The sequence below is a fragment of the Eschrichtius robustus genome, chromosome 18 (assembly GCF_028021215.1).
Source record: "Eschrichtius robustus isolate mEscRob2 chromosome 18, mEscRob2.pri, whole genome shotgun sequence".
Lineage (NCBI taxonomy): Eukaryota > Metazoa > Chordata > Mammalia > Artiodactyla > Eschrichtiidae > Eschrichtius > Eschrichtius robustus.
Genome location: NC_090841.1, coordinates 76565797 through 76583149, shown reverse-complemented (window position 1 = coordinate 76583149; position 17353 = coordinate 76565797). Strand labels below are relative to the sequence as shown.

The 17353-nt window shown below is 46.7% G+C and overlaps 1 protein-coding gene across 1 annotated transcript in view; it reads left to right on the top strand.

Annotated features, from left to right (window-relative positions):
- Window positions 1-6076: 6076 nt before the first annotated feature.
- The window catches only part of EFNB2 (ephrin B2), a 46884-nt gene continuing 35607 nt past the window's right edge, over window positions 6077-17353 (top strand). The window contains exon 1 of the mRNA XM_068526803.1: window positions 6077-6347. Coding sequence (XP_068382904.1) covers window positions 6226-6347 — 122 coding nt within the window. The 5' untranslated portion in view covers window positions 6077-6225. The remainder of the gene's footprint in view (window positions 6348-17353) is intronic.

Genomic DNA, 17353 nt, shown 5'->3' with positions numbered 1-17353 from the left:
CATTGTATCTAAGAGAGTAACCTGGACTTAAAAATATTAGAAATCAGCTTATGCCTGCCTTTTCATTTTTAAAAAATTTCTTCCTGCCACATATGGTGTGAAATCACAGTAAGTTGCTTAGTAACGGGCTGCAGTATCTGCTTGCTGTTGGAGACTCACATCAGATAATGGAACTGTTCCTGTGTCAGGCTGCAGGAAAGAGGATGTCATGGTTAATAAAACGCACCCAATCCTTTCTGTGCTATGGCGATGTGTAGTCATTTGTTTTCTTTGTTTCCACTGCTTTTGTATACATATTATAGAAGTTCAAATTCTTTCCCAAACTATTAGCAGCTCAGATGTTCCCTAATTTATTAAGTATGCCTTTATTCACAATTTGTTTTTTAAAGTTGCTCTTAATGCATTATAGAATTAACTAATGACTGTTTATTTTTATTACAGTATTTAATATATGTAGTTATTGCCATTTATATTGTGGAGTTTGCAGAATTAAATCAATTGTATAAACTAAACCTTTAAATTAGCTATGTGTGAGGACTCTTTAATGCTTGCAAAGAGGGGAAGGGGTTTGTAGTTAAAAGATTTGCTGCTCCAGTTTCTCTTACGAAGATGTAGCAAATTAGGCTCTCTGTGTCCTCAGTTAATTTCTGAGTTGTGCTAGTAACATGTCCATAGCTTTTCTGTATGGCCACCAGTACTTCAAGAATTTCCCCCAAAATAACAATAGTTTACAAAAAAAAAAAATTGCAAAAGGAAGTTTGTACTTTTTAATTTTCTGAGGTAAAATAAGTATAGAATCCTGGCCAATTGAACTCTATATGTTGTTTCTAATGCCTCATTTTATATTTGGGTCCTTCTTAACTAAGATTTCTCCAAAGCTGTTAATAAAACCAGAGCTTCTGTTATCAGTTGTCCCAATTTTCTGCTCCTTTACCTCCAGAACCATCCATCTGTTTTGTATTGGCCATAAGAAATTCTGAAAACAGTATATCTTAATTTTTGAGACTTGCCAGTCCATCCAGGAGTCTTATAAACACTCAAATACCAGAGTGTTATTAATTAGCAGAAGGAAGGTAAAAAATCTAGGACGGGTGTTGAAGCCCAAGCAGGAGGCCCCACTCTTTCATTTGTTGAATTGCCACTAGTGGCGGTATTGATTCTTCACCATCACCTTTGTTATTTGTAATGTTTCTTGTTTACTCTTACGTTTTGAGGGTGGGTTTGTTGTCTTTTTAACGTTCTGTTGTCCATAGTCAGGGAGTTGCTAGTGGTGCAGTAATTTGCTAATAACACTGCACTGTATGTTTTGTAGCAGATTTGCCATAATTGGTTTTTAGATGACTAGATGGCATTGTCTGATCTATTATATATGGTGTATCTATAATTACTAGAGTAACTGGGTTGCAGCTAGGAAGCAATGGAAGGGGGGGGATACAGAGGGCCCAATAGAAATTACAGTTGGTGTGTCTATGATGGAAATTCATGGGAAGTCATTTAAAAGAAGATTGTTCCGTACTTGAGCCTCCAGTGGTTGACCAGAGGATGTTGGAACAGTCTTGTTTCTTATACATATTTGTTTATCTTTCCACGTCTGAAGCCAGTAAGTTTCAGAGTAAAAGAGTAAAATCAACGTTCAGTAGTTTTAGTGTCACTCAGGCAAAGGTGTGTGTGTGTTCAGTAGTGTCAGTATCTTCTAAGATTGATAGAACTGTTGATCACTAAACCTGGTTTATTAGGGTTCGAATAAAATGGGCTTGTTCTTTGTATACATTTGCATGATGATTGTTGCCTTCCTCATTTTCCAGGCTTTCACCATCAATTAAATTTATGACAACATGAATTAACAAAGGAATATATAATTGCAATTGGTTCTGTTGAATAGCTTATTATAAGGTGGAATAAAGGAGCGAAAATGGTTTGATGGACCCATAATAGGAGATGGGTTGTCTCCTTATGACTGCTGTAATACCCCTTCTATGCTAAGAGCAGAATTTAACTTGATTATAACATACAGTATGTCTATATCGTATCAGTCCACAAAGTGGGAGTCACAGAAATGCTAAAGTTAATGAGTGATAAAACTGCACAGCTAGCTGTTACCTGCGTGTTTATCTCCACCGAACTACCTAGGCCAATTTGGAATGGTGACTAGAAATGGCTGGCCCTCTCTGCTTGTTGGTTTGCAAATAAGGAAATGAGGTCTTGAGCCAGGTACCCTACCTAGTTGGAGCCAAACCTGTATTCTTTCCACATAGGCTGCTTTTGCATTAATAATGTTATAAAAGCAATGATAATTTGAGCTAGAGATTTAAATTACTGTAGTGGAAAATAATGGTTATTTTGATTCCATAAAGAATAGATATGGTCTGTAAGGTATGAGTTATGAAACTTCCCAAAGGGAAAAATGATTCTTTTGACCAAGAGCCCCGTGTAATGACTAATACTTTTCCTACCAAACTAATAAGTAGATACTAACATGCTACAGTGTGTAATAATAGGAATTTTAGAAGCAGATAGATGGACAAATGTATGGCGGAGTTGATCTAAGAAAGAGTTTTATTTTACTCTTGTTTTGAAAGGTCTTTCCGTGGAATAAACAGAGCAAAGTGTCATTTGTGGGAGAGTTCTAAAAACTTCAGTGACTTGTATGAGGTAAACTGCATGCAATTTAATAGTCTTCCAGCTATGTAGAAAGTTCATGGCTTGGACAAGATTTAATCAACATACATAAATCAAATGACAATAATTTTTCTGTAATGTTACATTTAGATAAGGCTTTTGTTATTTTTATAGGAGTTAAAGATGTCTTTCGAAGTACATCTTAGAATCAGTGGATTACTGTACAAGGAATATGTAAGAAACAACTATAAGTTCTAAACACCAAAGCTTGCGTATGGATTCAAAAGGGGCAGAAACCTGACTATTTAGTAAGGCACACTTACTTGGGCAAAATACATTGCCCTCTTATTTTTAAAAGTGGAACTATCCAACTTTTGTATTTGCCACTTCATTCTACATTTATTCAAATTTATATCCATCAACTTTTATACTTGGCTATGTCTCTGAAATCCCCCCAATTTTTATTAATTAGGCTTTTAGAAATTTCTTCTTCAACTCTGAAAACAGTTGAAGTAGCTTTCTTTGCTTAAATAAATTTCATTTTTTGATGTCGGGTTAAATATGTGATGGTAGAATTACAGATTTTCAAAAATAACCACGTTTCTCCAAAAATTGTAAAACGTCCAAATACAAAGAGGTATTCAACTGATGTGACTGAGGATTTAAAGTTTCAACTTTGTCTTGTACACGCAGATGTTGATTTTTTTTCCCAACATGATATACCTACAATAGATACAAGTGGCTTGAGGTGATGCTTTTAATTACTGAAATTACTCTCTAAAGAGCAGTGGAGTTGCTACTGCTGATACTTTTCACATAGTTTCTACAGCTAATTATATTTACTGAAAGTAAGTTAATACATATTTACACACTAAAGTTATGCAATAGGAATCTTTGTGTAGGGTTTTATTTTTTGTTCAAATACTTGGTTTTAAAAAAGGAAGCAGTTTAAACATGTACATTTACATTTTTCCCAAGGTAAAGTGCTTTGGATTTGAGAGTATCAGATTTACTAAAAATGGGAGCCAGTGTTATTTTCAGACAATGCAAATTTCCTTTATTTCCTCTAGTTTACTTGGCGAGAGAGGATGTAGGTGCTAAGAGTTCACAACTTAAATTTCACAATATAGGTTTGCTAAATGTGAAACAGCTACTGAGATACACTCAGTTTTAGTTCTTTTAAAAGAGTATAGTAAACTAGCTTTATATTAAATTTCAAATGAATCCCTTAAACGTTGTAAGCTTATTAGAAAACGACTCTTTTGCCTTTGTGAAATAATACCGCCTGCGCCTTCCTGGTTTTTCAGTCGTCTGGGAATCTGACGATGACTTCGAATCGGTTTACTGTCTTCGAGCCTTTAAAGAAAAATGTTTCTTCAAAGTGGAGGCTTTCATTTAAAACTAGAAATTGCAGAAAATAAAGTTGTTTTCTTCTTTCACAGATCTACTTGGAATAATATGAATGTATTCAGTACCTCGCGTGCCTTGGTGTTTCCGGTCTTAACAAACTAGTCTTCACAAGTATGTATCATTCCCAGTTGAAATGTACATTAACTTACGTTTAATGTTCAAAAAACGAATACTTAACTCACCATAAAGCCCTTCAAAAGGTATTACAAAGAAGAGTGAAAGGAAAACTAATAAGTATCTAAACGAGATGTTTTTACCATATATATTTTCTCTTTTAAATTTAACTTCGTGGATAATTTGCCTTAAAAACAAAAACTAGAATTTGTAGGAATACTGGCCGGTTCTTTGCTTTTAAAGCATTAAAGAAACCCTGGCGTAGAAAGGAATTTTTTTCAAGTATGTTGCAGGTATACGGCATACCGTATCTTTTTTCAAACTGCGAACTGTTACATTTGTACTGTGCCTTATTTGTGCCGAGCTCTCCCTGCTGTTGGTCAGGTCATTTCTGCCGACTCTCCTTCGGACCCTCTGCACGGTTAGCTGCGCGGGCTCTGGGTCCGGGTGGCCCGAGAATCGTGCTCTCGCCCGCAGAGCGCGCAGGCCGGCCGCTAGTGGGCGCTGTGGGTCCGCGGAAGCGGCGGCGCGGTGGCGCTCGTCCCAGAGGCTCTTAGGCAGGCGCTTCGCCGGGAATCCAATGGAAGAATTCCTGCCGCCTCTCTGTTTCGGCGCTATTCGTCACGGTCACCCCTAAATTCCCGGTCACTCTGGGGAGGTATGAGCGCGGCCCGGAGGCTAATTAAGGAGAAGATCCCGCGGCGGGCGCGGGTGTGCCGCCGCGCACTCGAGGGAGAGATGCTGCCTTCGCGGGAAGCGAGGCGCGGAGGGAGCGGGACCCGGGCGGCCGCGCCCCGCGAGTCGGCTGCCGCGCCGGCGCCGCGTCCCCAGGAGTCGTTTTGCGTCTCCCGGCCCCACTGACTTAGGTCAGGCCCCAGCCGACGTTCGGTACTGAAACCAGGCGTGAAACGCATCACTGAGAGGCCTGGTGGGCGCGGCGAAGGGCTGCGTAAGCGGGGTGTGAGCCAGTCTACGCAGAGGGGGCTCTGCAGTGAAGGAGGAAGACCCACGGGAAGCCCACTGCCTTCCGCTCCGCAGGGAAAGTTTCGCCCTCGACGTTGTCCCTCTGCTGAAGTTTGGACACTGGCCGGGCAATGAGAGCGCGTGCTGGGCGCGGGGACAGGTGGCCCGGGCTGTCCCGTTGCCCACTCGCCCGCCCCTACCAGCTCGGGGGTCGCCGGGTGCACGCGCAGGCCCGTCTCCTTCGTGGGCCCCCCCGCGCGCCGCTCGCGCCGCCGCCCGGGGCCGGGGGCGGGGCTCACCTGTCAGCCGGCGCCCCGCCTCGCGGCGCCCAATGTCGGGCGGGGGCGGCTGACGGACCGGCCGGCTGCCCAACCGGCTCGCGGCTGCCGAGCGGCGGGCCAATGGGCTGAGCGGTGCGGGGCGGGGCCCCGCGTTTATAGTGCTCTGACAGCGCGCTGGCTGAGCTGACTCTCCTCGGCGGGGACCGCGGCGGTGGCTGGGGCGAGGAGACGCGCACGGAGCTGGTCCCGGCGCCCTCCCCGCACACAAAGGCCCGCGCGCATCCGGCGCCCGCGGCGAGCACCGAGCCCCTCCTGCCTGCTCCGCGGGCTGGGAGCCGCGAGGACTGTGGAGGCTCCTGTGCGCCCGGAGACGCCCCTCGCCGCCCGCGCACCGCGCTCCGCGCTCCGGGACATGGAACCGCGCCGAAGCGGCGCCCGCGCGCTCGGGCCGCTGCCCGCCCCCCTGGATCTATAGTGCGAGGCGGCCCGCCGCCTCCGCCGAGCCGTCTCTTGGCCTTTGTGTCCCGGCCGAGCGCCCTCCCTGCCGCCCCGCGCCCGGCACCCTGGAGCCGCACGGGAGCCGGCTGTCCGAGCTGCGTCCGGCGCGGCGCCCCGGAGCCCCGAGCCCGCCGCGCCGCCGCGCCCCTCGCGTGCGCTCCCGCCCCGCGCTCTGAGGGCCCCGAGGGGAGCGCCACCGGCCTCGGCGCCCGCTGGAGCTGCTCGGCGCGCCCCGGAGCTGCCTGCAGTCTCTCCCTTGTCTGCCCAGAGGCTTGGGGCTCCCGGCCCGCACCTTGTTCCTCCGACGCCAGGAGTGCGCGGAGCTGGGAGCGGCTTGGCCATGGCCGTGAGGAGGGACTCCGTGTGGAAGTACTGCTGGGGAGTTTTGATGGTTTTATGCAGAACTGCGATTTCCAGATCGATAGTTTTAGAGCCCATCTATTGGAATTCCTCGAACTCCAAGTAAGTCGCGTCCACGACCCCCCTCGATCGCCGCCCCGGGGTCCTCCGCGTCGCGCTGTCCCGGCGGGAGGAAGGGTCGGGCCGCGGAGCCTCGGAGCCTGTTTCTGGACCCTCGATTCCTCGCGCCCCCGGGTCCCCCACCACATTTTACTTCGTGGAGACTCCGCTCGGCCTTCCAGCCGGAGCCCCGGCCCTAAGGGGCGCTCTCCTCGTCCTCCTTCCCCCTGGGAGCTCCCCGGCGCTTAAAAAAAAAAAAAAAAAAAGCCTCTGTTGACTCGGGTGTCGCGTCCGGGAAGGTGTCCGATGGCGAGGCCTGACCCTCACTTCCTCCAGAGGACGGGAAGCCGGGCCACCAACAGGCTGAGCGGCACGCAGGGGCTGGCGGGCTCCGGAGAGGCAGCGATGCTGCGCTCCCGAGGAGCGGCGGAGCGCGGGCCGGGGCAGTGGAGCGCACCGCGGAGAAGGGAGCCTGTGCTCCCTGGCACGCCCGGAGCTCGCGCGCCTCGGCGCCGCGCCGCCTGCCCGCGGGGTGCGCGGGGAGCTCGCCTGCTCGGGACAACTCGGGCGGCGGGCCCTTTCCTCCTCGCCCGGGAGACGGGCCTTAGGCGGCTCCCGGGGAACCCTCTGCAGGTCGGCCTCTCCCGTCGCTTCTGAACCGATGGCCCCGAATTCTGTGGCCCCGACAGCTAACTTGATTTTTTTAGGGACACTTTCTGCAAAAGCTTAATTAAGGCCCTGCCCAGTCGACGCAGCTCCTGAAGCCTTCGCGCTTGGCGAGCCTGGGCGGGAATGGGATCCTTGGATCCGACTTGCTTTTATCAAACAGTGCAGCCGGGAGAAAGCCAGGCCTTGCGGAGATTTTCAGTCCGAGCAACCAGAGTTCATTTAGAATTTAGAAGAGGCGATCCATCCGTAAATACATATGGCCGTGACTCGTAGTCATCTGTGCATTCAGGGTTGCCTATTACCTCATTCTGGGGATACATTTCGAATCCTAGTCAAAAATATTTTACAGAATCATGGAATTTTAACCTTGGGAAACTTGGGGAAAGTATGAAGACATTGGCTGTTCATACTTTGTCAGAAGCAAAATCAATGACTTAATTTGAGCAAATCGGCCATGGATTTAGAAATAAAGGGATGGGGGATCGATTTAAAGATAACATCGTAGCTAAATAATTATATCCACTCTTAAGAGTGGTCAGTTTCAAAGTCACCAACATGTTAAGCAAGAATTCCCTATTAAAGGGCGAAAGACGTCACCGCTGTAAATGGGATGAAACAGAGATTCTTTCAGGATGCTGGTTGGCACTTCCCAACACTGCTCCTGTGTAGAAGTTACTTAATGCAGCCTCCTTCCCTGGAGCCTGATCTTGGATGTACTTCTTTTTTTTCCCTGGGTGTAAGATCATCGTAATTGCTGAGAAAGTCGCGGCAGTGACGGCTCTGCTCCACCACCGCAGCGTGAGGCGCCGGGTGGTGCGGGAAAGCGCGGGGCTGGGAGCTGCGGCCCGAGAGCTGGGGGAGCCGGGCCGGGAGCCGGGCCGGGAGCCGGGCCGGGAGCCGGGGGAGCCGCCGGCTTCGCTTTCTGCCTCCAGGGGTCACTCTTTCCTGCGCGATGCTCGCCGCGCCGGCCGCGCCTCTGCCCCCCAGGCCTCCTGCTCTGCGCCGCTTGGCGGTTTCGCTCGCCGAATGTCTTCGGGAGCCGCTTTCTGGTTTGGGGTTTCCCTCCCCGCCCCCCAACAGGATTTAATTTTTACATTTCTATCTTGTTTAAAGAAATTCCCATTAATCCCTTAAGCGTTCGGCTCAGTAGACGTTATCTGGTTTGTAGGATCACAAATACCTACTTGGAGAAAAAAAAAAAAAGGTAGAGCAGTCATTATTTCAGCCTAAGGTTTCGACACCAGTGTCTTCTTTCCCTCGTGCGCTGGGGGAGGGGAGTACCTGATATTTACTCACTAGCCTCCTGTGAGGGTCGGGCTGTTTTTCTGAGCTGTGGCTACTGATTTAGACCCTCCTGGAGGCCTGCTTTTGGAGAAGCCTCCCTCCCCGCACAGACGACGTTGCTGTTGGCGTGATTACTTCTGCCCTCAAGAGTAGAATTTCTTTTAAAATTCGCACGTAATGGCTGGCCTAGAGGAAGGGATAATTTGTCCCCTGGAAAAGGTCTGCTTAACAAAGTTATGCAGCTGAATGCTAGCTTGAGAGATCAGAAAGATTTCTTCCTGGAGGAATGATATGACAGAGCCTTTTCTAAGTTTGAGAATGAATTTTTAAAAAACCCAAAAAACCCGGTGCCAAGGAGTTGCCCTATTTGTTGGTGGAGTTTCATGTTTATTTCCAGGGAAAAGTTTCGGTCAGTAAATGGGATGTGGCAGGAAGGTAATCAAAGGCACTGAAGTTGCCCATCAGTTCCTCGGAACTGTGGAACAATTCATTTGTAATGAAGCAGCCATCAGTAATTAGATTTGTTTCATTCCGAGGTCAGCTTTTTTAGCAGGTGGTGGAAAGAGGGGGCGAGCAGCAGCTGTTTGGATACAGGGTCCAGAAAATCCTTTGTAAATTCACCGTCTCCATAACTACTTTAATCACACTGTCTGCCTCTCCCACTCCCGAGAGTTTTTGCAGTAGTGGGAAGAAGTTCCAAGTGCTGAAACGGTAATCACTGCACCCATAGGTTCTGGAAGAGTTGTGTCAGTTGTAGCCATTCAGGTTGTGTAGTTTGCTGGTTTTTTTTCTGTTTTTCTGTTGTTGTTTTTTTTTAACTCTGGAGAGAAAAGCAAAGCCTGGCTTAGCATTTCAGTAGAACAATTTTTTTCCAGCACGATGTTTTTGCCAAAATAAAATGGTTGGCTCTTTTTTAAAAAAGTATTGGTATGGTATTCTAGAGTGAATTACACTGACTTTGTTGAAAATTTCAGCAGAGCATTCATTTCTTATGTCTAGGGGTGCTATTCCCTAGGCACCATATACTAGTTAACCAAGAGTTTTGCTTTTCCCAGGTCATTTTTTCCTACATAATGGTGAATTCCTGGTATTGATTGCCTTGATACAAAAGAATGGCTGGATAATATCCAGATAACCTATAATACGTGGGCTCCACCACAGTCAGGCTCTGAATAAATACGGACCTGTCAGAGATTGATAAAATAAACTACAATGGATAGTACTGTTTAAACAGTCCATTCAGTACCATATATAAGCCGGCCTGCCTTCCATTGTGTCTGAAATTCTTATTTTTGTAGGTAAACAAATGCACATTCAGCACGGATTGAATAGCTCCTTGAACTGTGCTCCCCAGTTCGCGTTTGGGTTAATCTTGTCGGTTTTAATATAGAGAGAAAAAAAGCCCAAAGCACCAAGGGGTGGAATTGTTAGTGCTTTCACATTCACATTCCTCACATTTTGTCAGGATGATAAACTGTAGGTAATGGACTGTCGCTGTTCCGCGGGACGACTGAGCGGGGAGAGCACAAAGACAGGACTGCCGCGAGGTCGCACAACATGTTTGGGAGCCGTCTTTTCAGACGAGGACAGAATTTATTTGGGAATCGTGTGTCCAGGGACTGTACTTTGTAACCTCGGCAATTACAGCTTCGAGCCTCAGAAACGGGAGCTGGAGGTTAAGATGATTCTGTCAAGCACTTGCTTCTAAATCTTTCACAAAGCGCAGCTCTTGACATTTGTCCCAGGATGCAAAGAAATGCAAATGACTCCAGCATTCCGAAGTGTCCCTGACTCCCAGGCTGAAGCAGGGAGACAGGTAGCTTAGCTATCAAGCCCCAGACCAGCTGAGAACTGCCGATGGGCATGGTTTCTCCATACAGAGTCAGCTGGAGAGTAAACGGTATGTTTAGAATAATTATCGGTAAAACCTCTTATCTGGAAATTTACAGAGAGGAATCCTTTGGTCGGTGGGTCAGCGTGATAATTACCCGCAGAGGGGCATGGCTACCTGGCCTTGCACTGAAATGCTTCAGGTAGCGCCAGGGAGGTTGAGGGTGACACCCACCATCTGGCAACGGTTCCCAGCGAGGTCACCTAATGGGAAATGATTTGAGATCCCAGCATGACTGCAGTGACGCGTCACAGGAATAGGAGTGGCGGGGGAAGGAAATACAGACTGGAGACCCTCGTCAGAAAAGAAAAAAAAAAAAATCTAAGAAGGACATTTCTTGAGCATTTCATGAAAACTTTATTCTTAAACTCTCCCACTGCAAATTAGACAAAAAGAAGGGCTCTTGTAAGGAAAATAATCATTGAAATGGTACTCGGGCCCACCCAATCTCCGCCTTCGCTGGCTGCTGACCTAAAGAGCCTGTTTTTCAGGTCATCTATCATATATCTACATAGATTTGCTTATGAGCTCGCCCTTTGTGTGGTGGAGTAGAGCCTTAAACAGGAGTGTTCAACTGTTTAAAATATTTTGGTTAAAATATGCAGAACCCATAGAACCAGAAGCTTCTAGTCGGGAATTAGTTCTTTCAGGGAAGAGCTCCCCTCCACCCCAGGTTTTTTTTTTTTTTTTTTTTTTTTTTTTTTAGGGGAGGAATTAGAATGAGGCTGGGAGAAGGGTAGAAGAAAAGCAAAGAGGGAAGGGTAGGGTATGGGACAGGGTTCCGAGCAGCTTGGAAAAACTCCTGTGGCTTCATTGTCCCTCTAAAGCCAAAGAATACAAAGACATAAGCAATTCAGCCCTTCTCCCATGATGGAAAATGTAAACCGTGGACATGGCTCTCCTGTTTGACTTGTTTAATTCTCATTTTAAATTCAGTACTATACGAGCCGTGTGAACTCTGAAGATTTCTTTAGTAATCCATTTTGTAGTTCCGAATCAAAAACAAAGTGAAAGGGTCTGACACAATTTGCTTTTATTTTTAGGCAAATCAACCCTGGTCATAGTTAATAAGGGGATTACAACCCAGACTGGGTCTTTACAGATGTAATGTAAATCAAGGGCAGAGTATAAAGAAACTGATCCCTTTTGATTGAAGTATGGTAAAAAGGCATAGAGAAACTAGCAGCGGTAATCTGATTGTATGGCAATAAAACCACCATTTTCTGTCTTTCAGATAAAAATAATGTGGTAAATCCATGCAGTTCATAAGATGTAAAGGCAGATAAAGGGTGAAGCCATGGCAACATATAGATTAGCTGGATGTGGGCAATGACATGTCTCTGAAAAGGGTGTAGAAAGGAAGGCCCTTGCTCCAGGCTGTTGGCTATTATGTGTGAGCCACACAGACTTGGAAACTCGGATTAGAAAGTATGAAAGCCCCACTTGTGGCCCGGGATGGTTGAAGCCGGGAAGAAAAGATGCTCAGTTCTTGCTCATTGGTGGCGGATAATATGGCAAAGGTAGATTCCATTGACTGCCTTTTCCAGAGATTGAGATTGGGGGCTGATTAAAACTTCAGATCACTGCAGTTAGTTCAGGCCTGCAAGGTTTTCCTTTTTAGCTCCTGGCCTGACAGTGGCGGCCGTTCTGTAGGATTAGCTGCAGTTGGCGGTGCTCGCCTTCATCTCTTCGGGCTCCGGGCAGGGACCTGCTGGGAAGGAACAGAGCCCAGAGGGGCTAGGTAGGCCCAGAGGGATCCGAAAAGAAAACACAGACCTTTTGATTTCAGCCATCTTTCAGCCCCGGAGAAGCCGAGGTAAACGTTATACGTTGTCCCCCTCCCTCTGCCAGAGAGCTCTCCTCTATGAGTTTTGTCTCTCCCACCCTGGAAAAAAACATAATAAAACAAATAACAGGGGGAATTGAGTTTTCATTCAAATCGGTAGTAATCCAATATGCCCAAACCAACGGGCCCTATGGAGATGGTGTTTCACTCCTGTGAGTTGAGCTGAATGGGACAGGCCCCCTTCGTGTAAACGATAGGATTATAAAAGTGTGAGTGCTGCCAGCTTGAAAGTTAAAAACAGCAGAAGCTCGCCAGGCTGTTGAATCTTATTGCCCTCTGTCCTGAACAACCTTGTAAATAAGCTGGGCTTTTGTTTTGGCCATCCACACTTTCCATTTTAGTCGTTACCCAAAATCAGCCATTGAAGCTGTCATTGGGTTCCGGGCAGAGTGGCATTGCAGTTGCGTCAAGCCGGAAAGGAGATTTGTGCTTTATTGCCCCCTATTTGGGGCCTTAGAAAAGTCCCAGCATTTCTTTAGGAAAGTCTGAACTCTTAAGACGCTGACAATACTGAAAGCTTACAAACACCCCAAGTGTCTGTCTTGCTGGCGTGGATGGAGGGGATTCAGGGCTCGTCTCTGAACAGCAACATGGGGACTTTCTAGAGGAACACATTCTATGTCTGAAGATCTTCACTAAATCCTAAATATTCTATTTCAGACCCATTTCGTGGATTTTGTTCCTAATTCTCAGAGAGCTGACTCAACTGTTTGGAGCTATGGATTTATTGCATTTGTTGCCTGTTTTTCTGGTCATTACTGTGTCGCTTTCACCATTTTAAAACATTTAAAGCATTGCACAGAGACCTGCCCTACCCAGTGCCAGCTACTTTACCTTCCTTTCTAATTTAATTCAGAAAACGTATCAAAAGATCCAGTGCATTTGTCCAGATTCATCAAAGAGAACGGACACTCCCTAATTTACAAGCTGGTCACATCCCAGCACCTTGCATTCTACATCTGACAATGATTGCTAATGGTCCATTCAGCCAAAGTATTTGCTTGTTAGCAGGGAACAGAGCATGATAAATGTCCAGCAAGCTTGCGGCCTCCTTCCGCCTTTCAGATGCAGACTGGTGCATATTTATGGTAGGCAAAGGACAAAAGGAGGGGCTGAATTGCCCTGGCCTCCAGCTTTCTATTAGGAACAGGGTTAAAGTGATTAAAGAAATGATATAGGAAAGTCCCGCCACTTGTTTACAAACCAGCGTCCAACACGTAGCTTTGCGTTCTACCTGCAAGAACCTATTGCAGGAGCATTAGGGATAAGGATGGTTGGATCCAGCGACCCAGTGAAAAGAGTAGGCGATAAATTATGAAATGTTTTCCATGCACACTGAACGCCAGGTGCACCAGTTTCTGTGGCTCCTGCAGAGAATCAGCAGAGGCTCTTTATTTCCCTTTTCATGTATAGATATCAAATATGTAATTCTAGTCCAAAGCATTTTGTGGTTTTGGACACAGACGTGCTGGTTTCAAATGAAAAACCATAGTAGGAGAAAGCACCATTGAAGGAAAACAAGTTGTTTCTGCTCTTAGTAATCCTACAAACAAAATATGAAGAAAAAATTGGCAGTAGTGAAGTGTCAATAGTTTGCTGTTTCCATTCTCGAGAGCATGGGTAGGTAAATGTTCTAACTGCTCAGTGGTGGGCAAGCATTCAGAAGGCTATGCGTGAACCGTGCTTTGAAAACTTCATTTTCTTCATGTTTTCTATATGAAACTCTTAAACAATCCAGTTCATTTTCTCAATTCACGTTTGGTTGCATCCAATTTTAATTACGGTCCTTGGATCCTTCTACCAGTACTTGCTAGTTACGTCTCTCTTGCCTCTGAGGCATTACTCTGTGCTTTTCACATACTGATGACTCCCGTATCCCGCCAGAGTAGTGAGGAGTGCTACCCACATACCCCTGTGCACATCAGAAGCTCTGACCTGCAGAGCCCGTGTCTGAAATGCCACCTTCCAGCCTCACTCCAGCCTCTTGTGTTCCAGCTGAGGAACCCAAGGTCCAGCGTGACACCACCACCTGCTGAAATGCTTCTGAATCTCGGTCCTTGCTTTTTCCCCCTGTGAAGGTGGCTCACTCTGGTCTGAAACATTTGTCCTGAATGAGAACTGTCTGATGAGTGAGTGGGGCTGAGCCAGTTACGTCCAAGTCCCGCTCAGAATGCACCTACCTGCAGAAGAAGTTAGAAAATGCCAGTTTTCACTTAGCTTACCAGAACTATATTTGGGGTACATTTTAGATAAAAACAGGCTCTCCTAAGCCCTGCATCCCCCTTTGTCTATGGGAAAATGGATCTTCATGAGAAGGGACTGTCCTTAAAGTTTACGATTTCCCTGAAATGACTGCTCTCTCTTTATGGTGTAGATCAAACATAACTTCTTTAAATCTTTTCTCTGTAATCCCACGGCACTTTAGTTAAATACCGAGGGCATTGGAGGAACATGGTACATGGCTCGGTCATGATTCATATGCAGGTCTTAATCCCCTTCACCACCCTGCCTATCCCTAAGAGGCAGGCTCCAGAAGGCTTTCATGTCGTCGGTCTCTGCCGGCGAGCACTGGCATCCAATGAGTATTACTCGGAAGAGCAGACACAGCCCAGATGTCTGTTTCTGGCCGCTCCCATTAACAAATCACCTGCTACTGGAGATCTACCTCCAGCCCCGCGGCTCTAGAACTTTAGGGCATCAGAATCACTTGTTAAAACCGGCTTGCCGCCCGCCCCCAAGAGATCCAGATTCCTGAGGTCTGGGTGGGACTTGAAATTCACATTTCTAACAGGCTCTCAGCTGATGCTGCTCTGAGACCACACCTTGAGAACTGTTGCCCTGGATCACATTTTCTTGGGTAACAACTTTTTTTGGGTAACGACTCAAGATTAGATCATCATCCTCTTAAAGGCTGTTGTGGATTCCTGAAGAAATCCGTGGCCCTTGCCTCCCTACTCTCGGCTTCCGTTCTTGCTTGGTTGATTGTTGACGGTAGATAATTCGTTGATTTGTTGGACAAGCATTTATGAACTGTGACCTCTGTTACACTAAGCTCTGAGAATACAGTGAAGAGCGATCTCTACCCTCAAGAGGCTTAAATCCTAAGGGAGTAGGGGGACTCCCTGGTGCAGGAAACACGTTCTGTGCCGTGGTGTGTGGCCGTGAGAACGGAGGAAGGTGGGGAACGGAGTTCCTCCCGGGGGAGGGGAAACTGAGGCAGGAGAGACAGCGGTCCAGGGAGAGCTCCGAAACAAAAACCACAGTAAGCAAGTCAAAGAAACACATTTCAGGTACGGGAGGCGAGTATCTACACTGTACTTCTGTAATCATCTACATTGTTTCCTACGTCTGAGCAGAGCTCAAAGACAGATTCCCACAGATGAACAAATAGACCCTGTGGGAGAGCTACGCCAGCGATTTCAGCCGCCTTATCCTCATGAGAATTAGCAGTACCTTTTGGTTTTCAGAAGGTCTGTGCTGATAATGGAAAAAGGTCAGGCAGTTCAATTGAGGCAGAGCGAGCCGGGCCAGTGCTATTTTAGTTTAGTGAAGAGGACGTGCCTTGGAATCTGGCTGTATGAGCCTACTCCCAGGTTTGTCATTTTTTTAGCTGTGTAACTTTGGGAGCAGAATCCTCCGTGTCTCTCACTTGTCCCGTCTCTAAAATGGGGACAGTAATCTTAACAGGACTGAAGAAAAGCAATAAAACTGTGGTCAGGATTTTAAAGACCTTAGCTCTGGACTTAGCACAACGAACCAATAAATGTCACCTCTTGCTGTTGAAAGTTAATTGAGCATCTACTGTGTGCCTGTCTCTGGTTCAGTTTGCCTTCTACATACAAATGCAGAATAAATAAAATGCTAGTAAAGATTATGCCGTGGCACCTGTGCCTTTTCAAGCCCCCGATGTTATATGGAACCTTGTTTAGCTGCCAGACTTCACTCATTCTTGCAGACCTCTCTGCTACAAGAGGCACCTTTTTATTTCCCTTCAGCTGCCAAATTAGATGCTCTCTCCTCTGCTTCCTACGCTGATGCTTTGTTGTAACATTTGTAACCCTGAATTCATTCAGCTTCTCCACCGTGGACGGGGGAGGGCCTGGGCTGCATCCCCTTTATGTGCAGGGTACAGTAAGGGCTTGGGTTGTTCAATGAATACACGAAGGCAACCCATAGGGATGACCAGTGTAGCCTTTCTGCATTAATGTCACATGCTGTTTCTTATTAAGAAACCTCCTTACCTGGTGGACACGGTTTGTTTCATTTAACAGCGGTGGTATAGAGCACATACTAGGGACCAGTGGCTGTTCCAACTGCTGCACAAATACTGACTCATTAAACCTTCATAATAACCATCTGAGGGAGATACTTTCATGATCCCCAATGGGGAAACCAAGGCAGAGACTGGTTCATTATCTTGCCCAAAGTCATATAGCTAATAAGTGGGTACCGTCTGTATTTGAACCTGAGTATGCTGTTTCCGGGATCCTTCCTCGTAATTCTCCAGCTCTCTTTCTTATGCTGTGGCATGGAGTGATTAGAAATCACTTAATTAAATGAAGCCTGTGTTTGCTCAAAGCAGTACATACGAGGTGGATTAAAAGAAGGTTTTGCGTATAATTCTTCCCTTGTCCACCTTGATTTATAATCTTTCCTATGATGGGCATGCGATTCTAAATGGATCCTTTGAATCTTTGATAACGAGGTTCTACCCGGTGGAAACTAGATAGTTATGAAAGTCTATCATATTAATGCATTTATTGCATGTTATTCCTTTGACCCTTAACATTTTCCTTTTAAAAATGGAAACATCTGATTGTTTCTTTGCTGGGAGAAGACAGGGTCAGGTTTCGGAGGAGAGTTCCATGAGGTTCGATGCCACGCGTGTGTCAAGCTAAGGAGATAGTATGACATCTTTTTTAGAGTCCAGTCACAATTAAATGCCATTTTATTTTGGATTTGGGGATCTGTGCCAGCTTCCAGCTTGTCAGAGCTGAGAAGACTCAAATCAAGTCCAGGCCTATTTCTACAGCAAACTGGGCTTCTGGCTCCCTGCCTGTGGATTCATTCAGTGTAGCCCATCTGGCTTTTGATGTTCTGCGAGTTTGGAGCAGTTTGTTTCAGGAAGCAGGGCGGGGAGGATAGGTGGGCCCGGGGTGCTCTTGACTCCTGAGCAGCCGCTGGTTGCATCCCCCCGGGGCTTAGGTCTGTTCACCTGCAGCCCTCAGGGGTCTCACACCACCAGATCCTCCTTCCTTTCAGAGCTGAGGGCCTCGGGCATCCTCTTACCTCCTCAGGTCCAGTTCCCCTCCCTGAGTT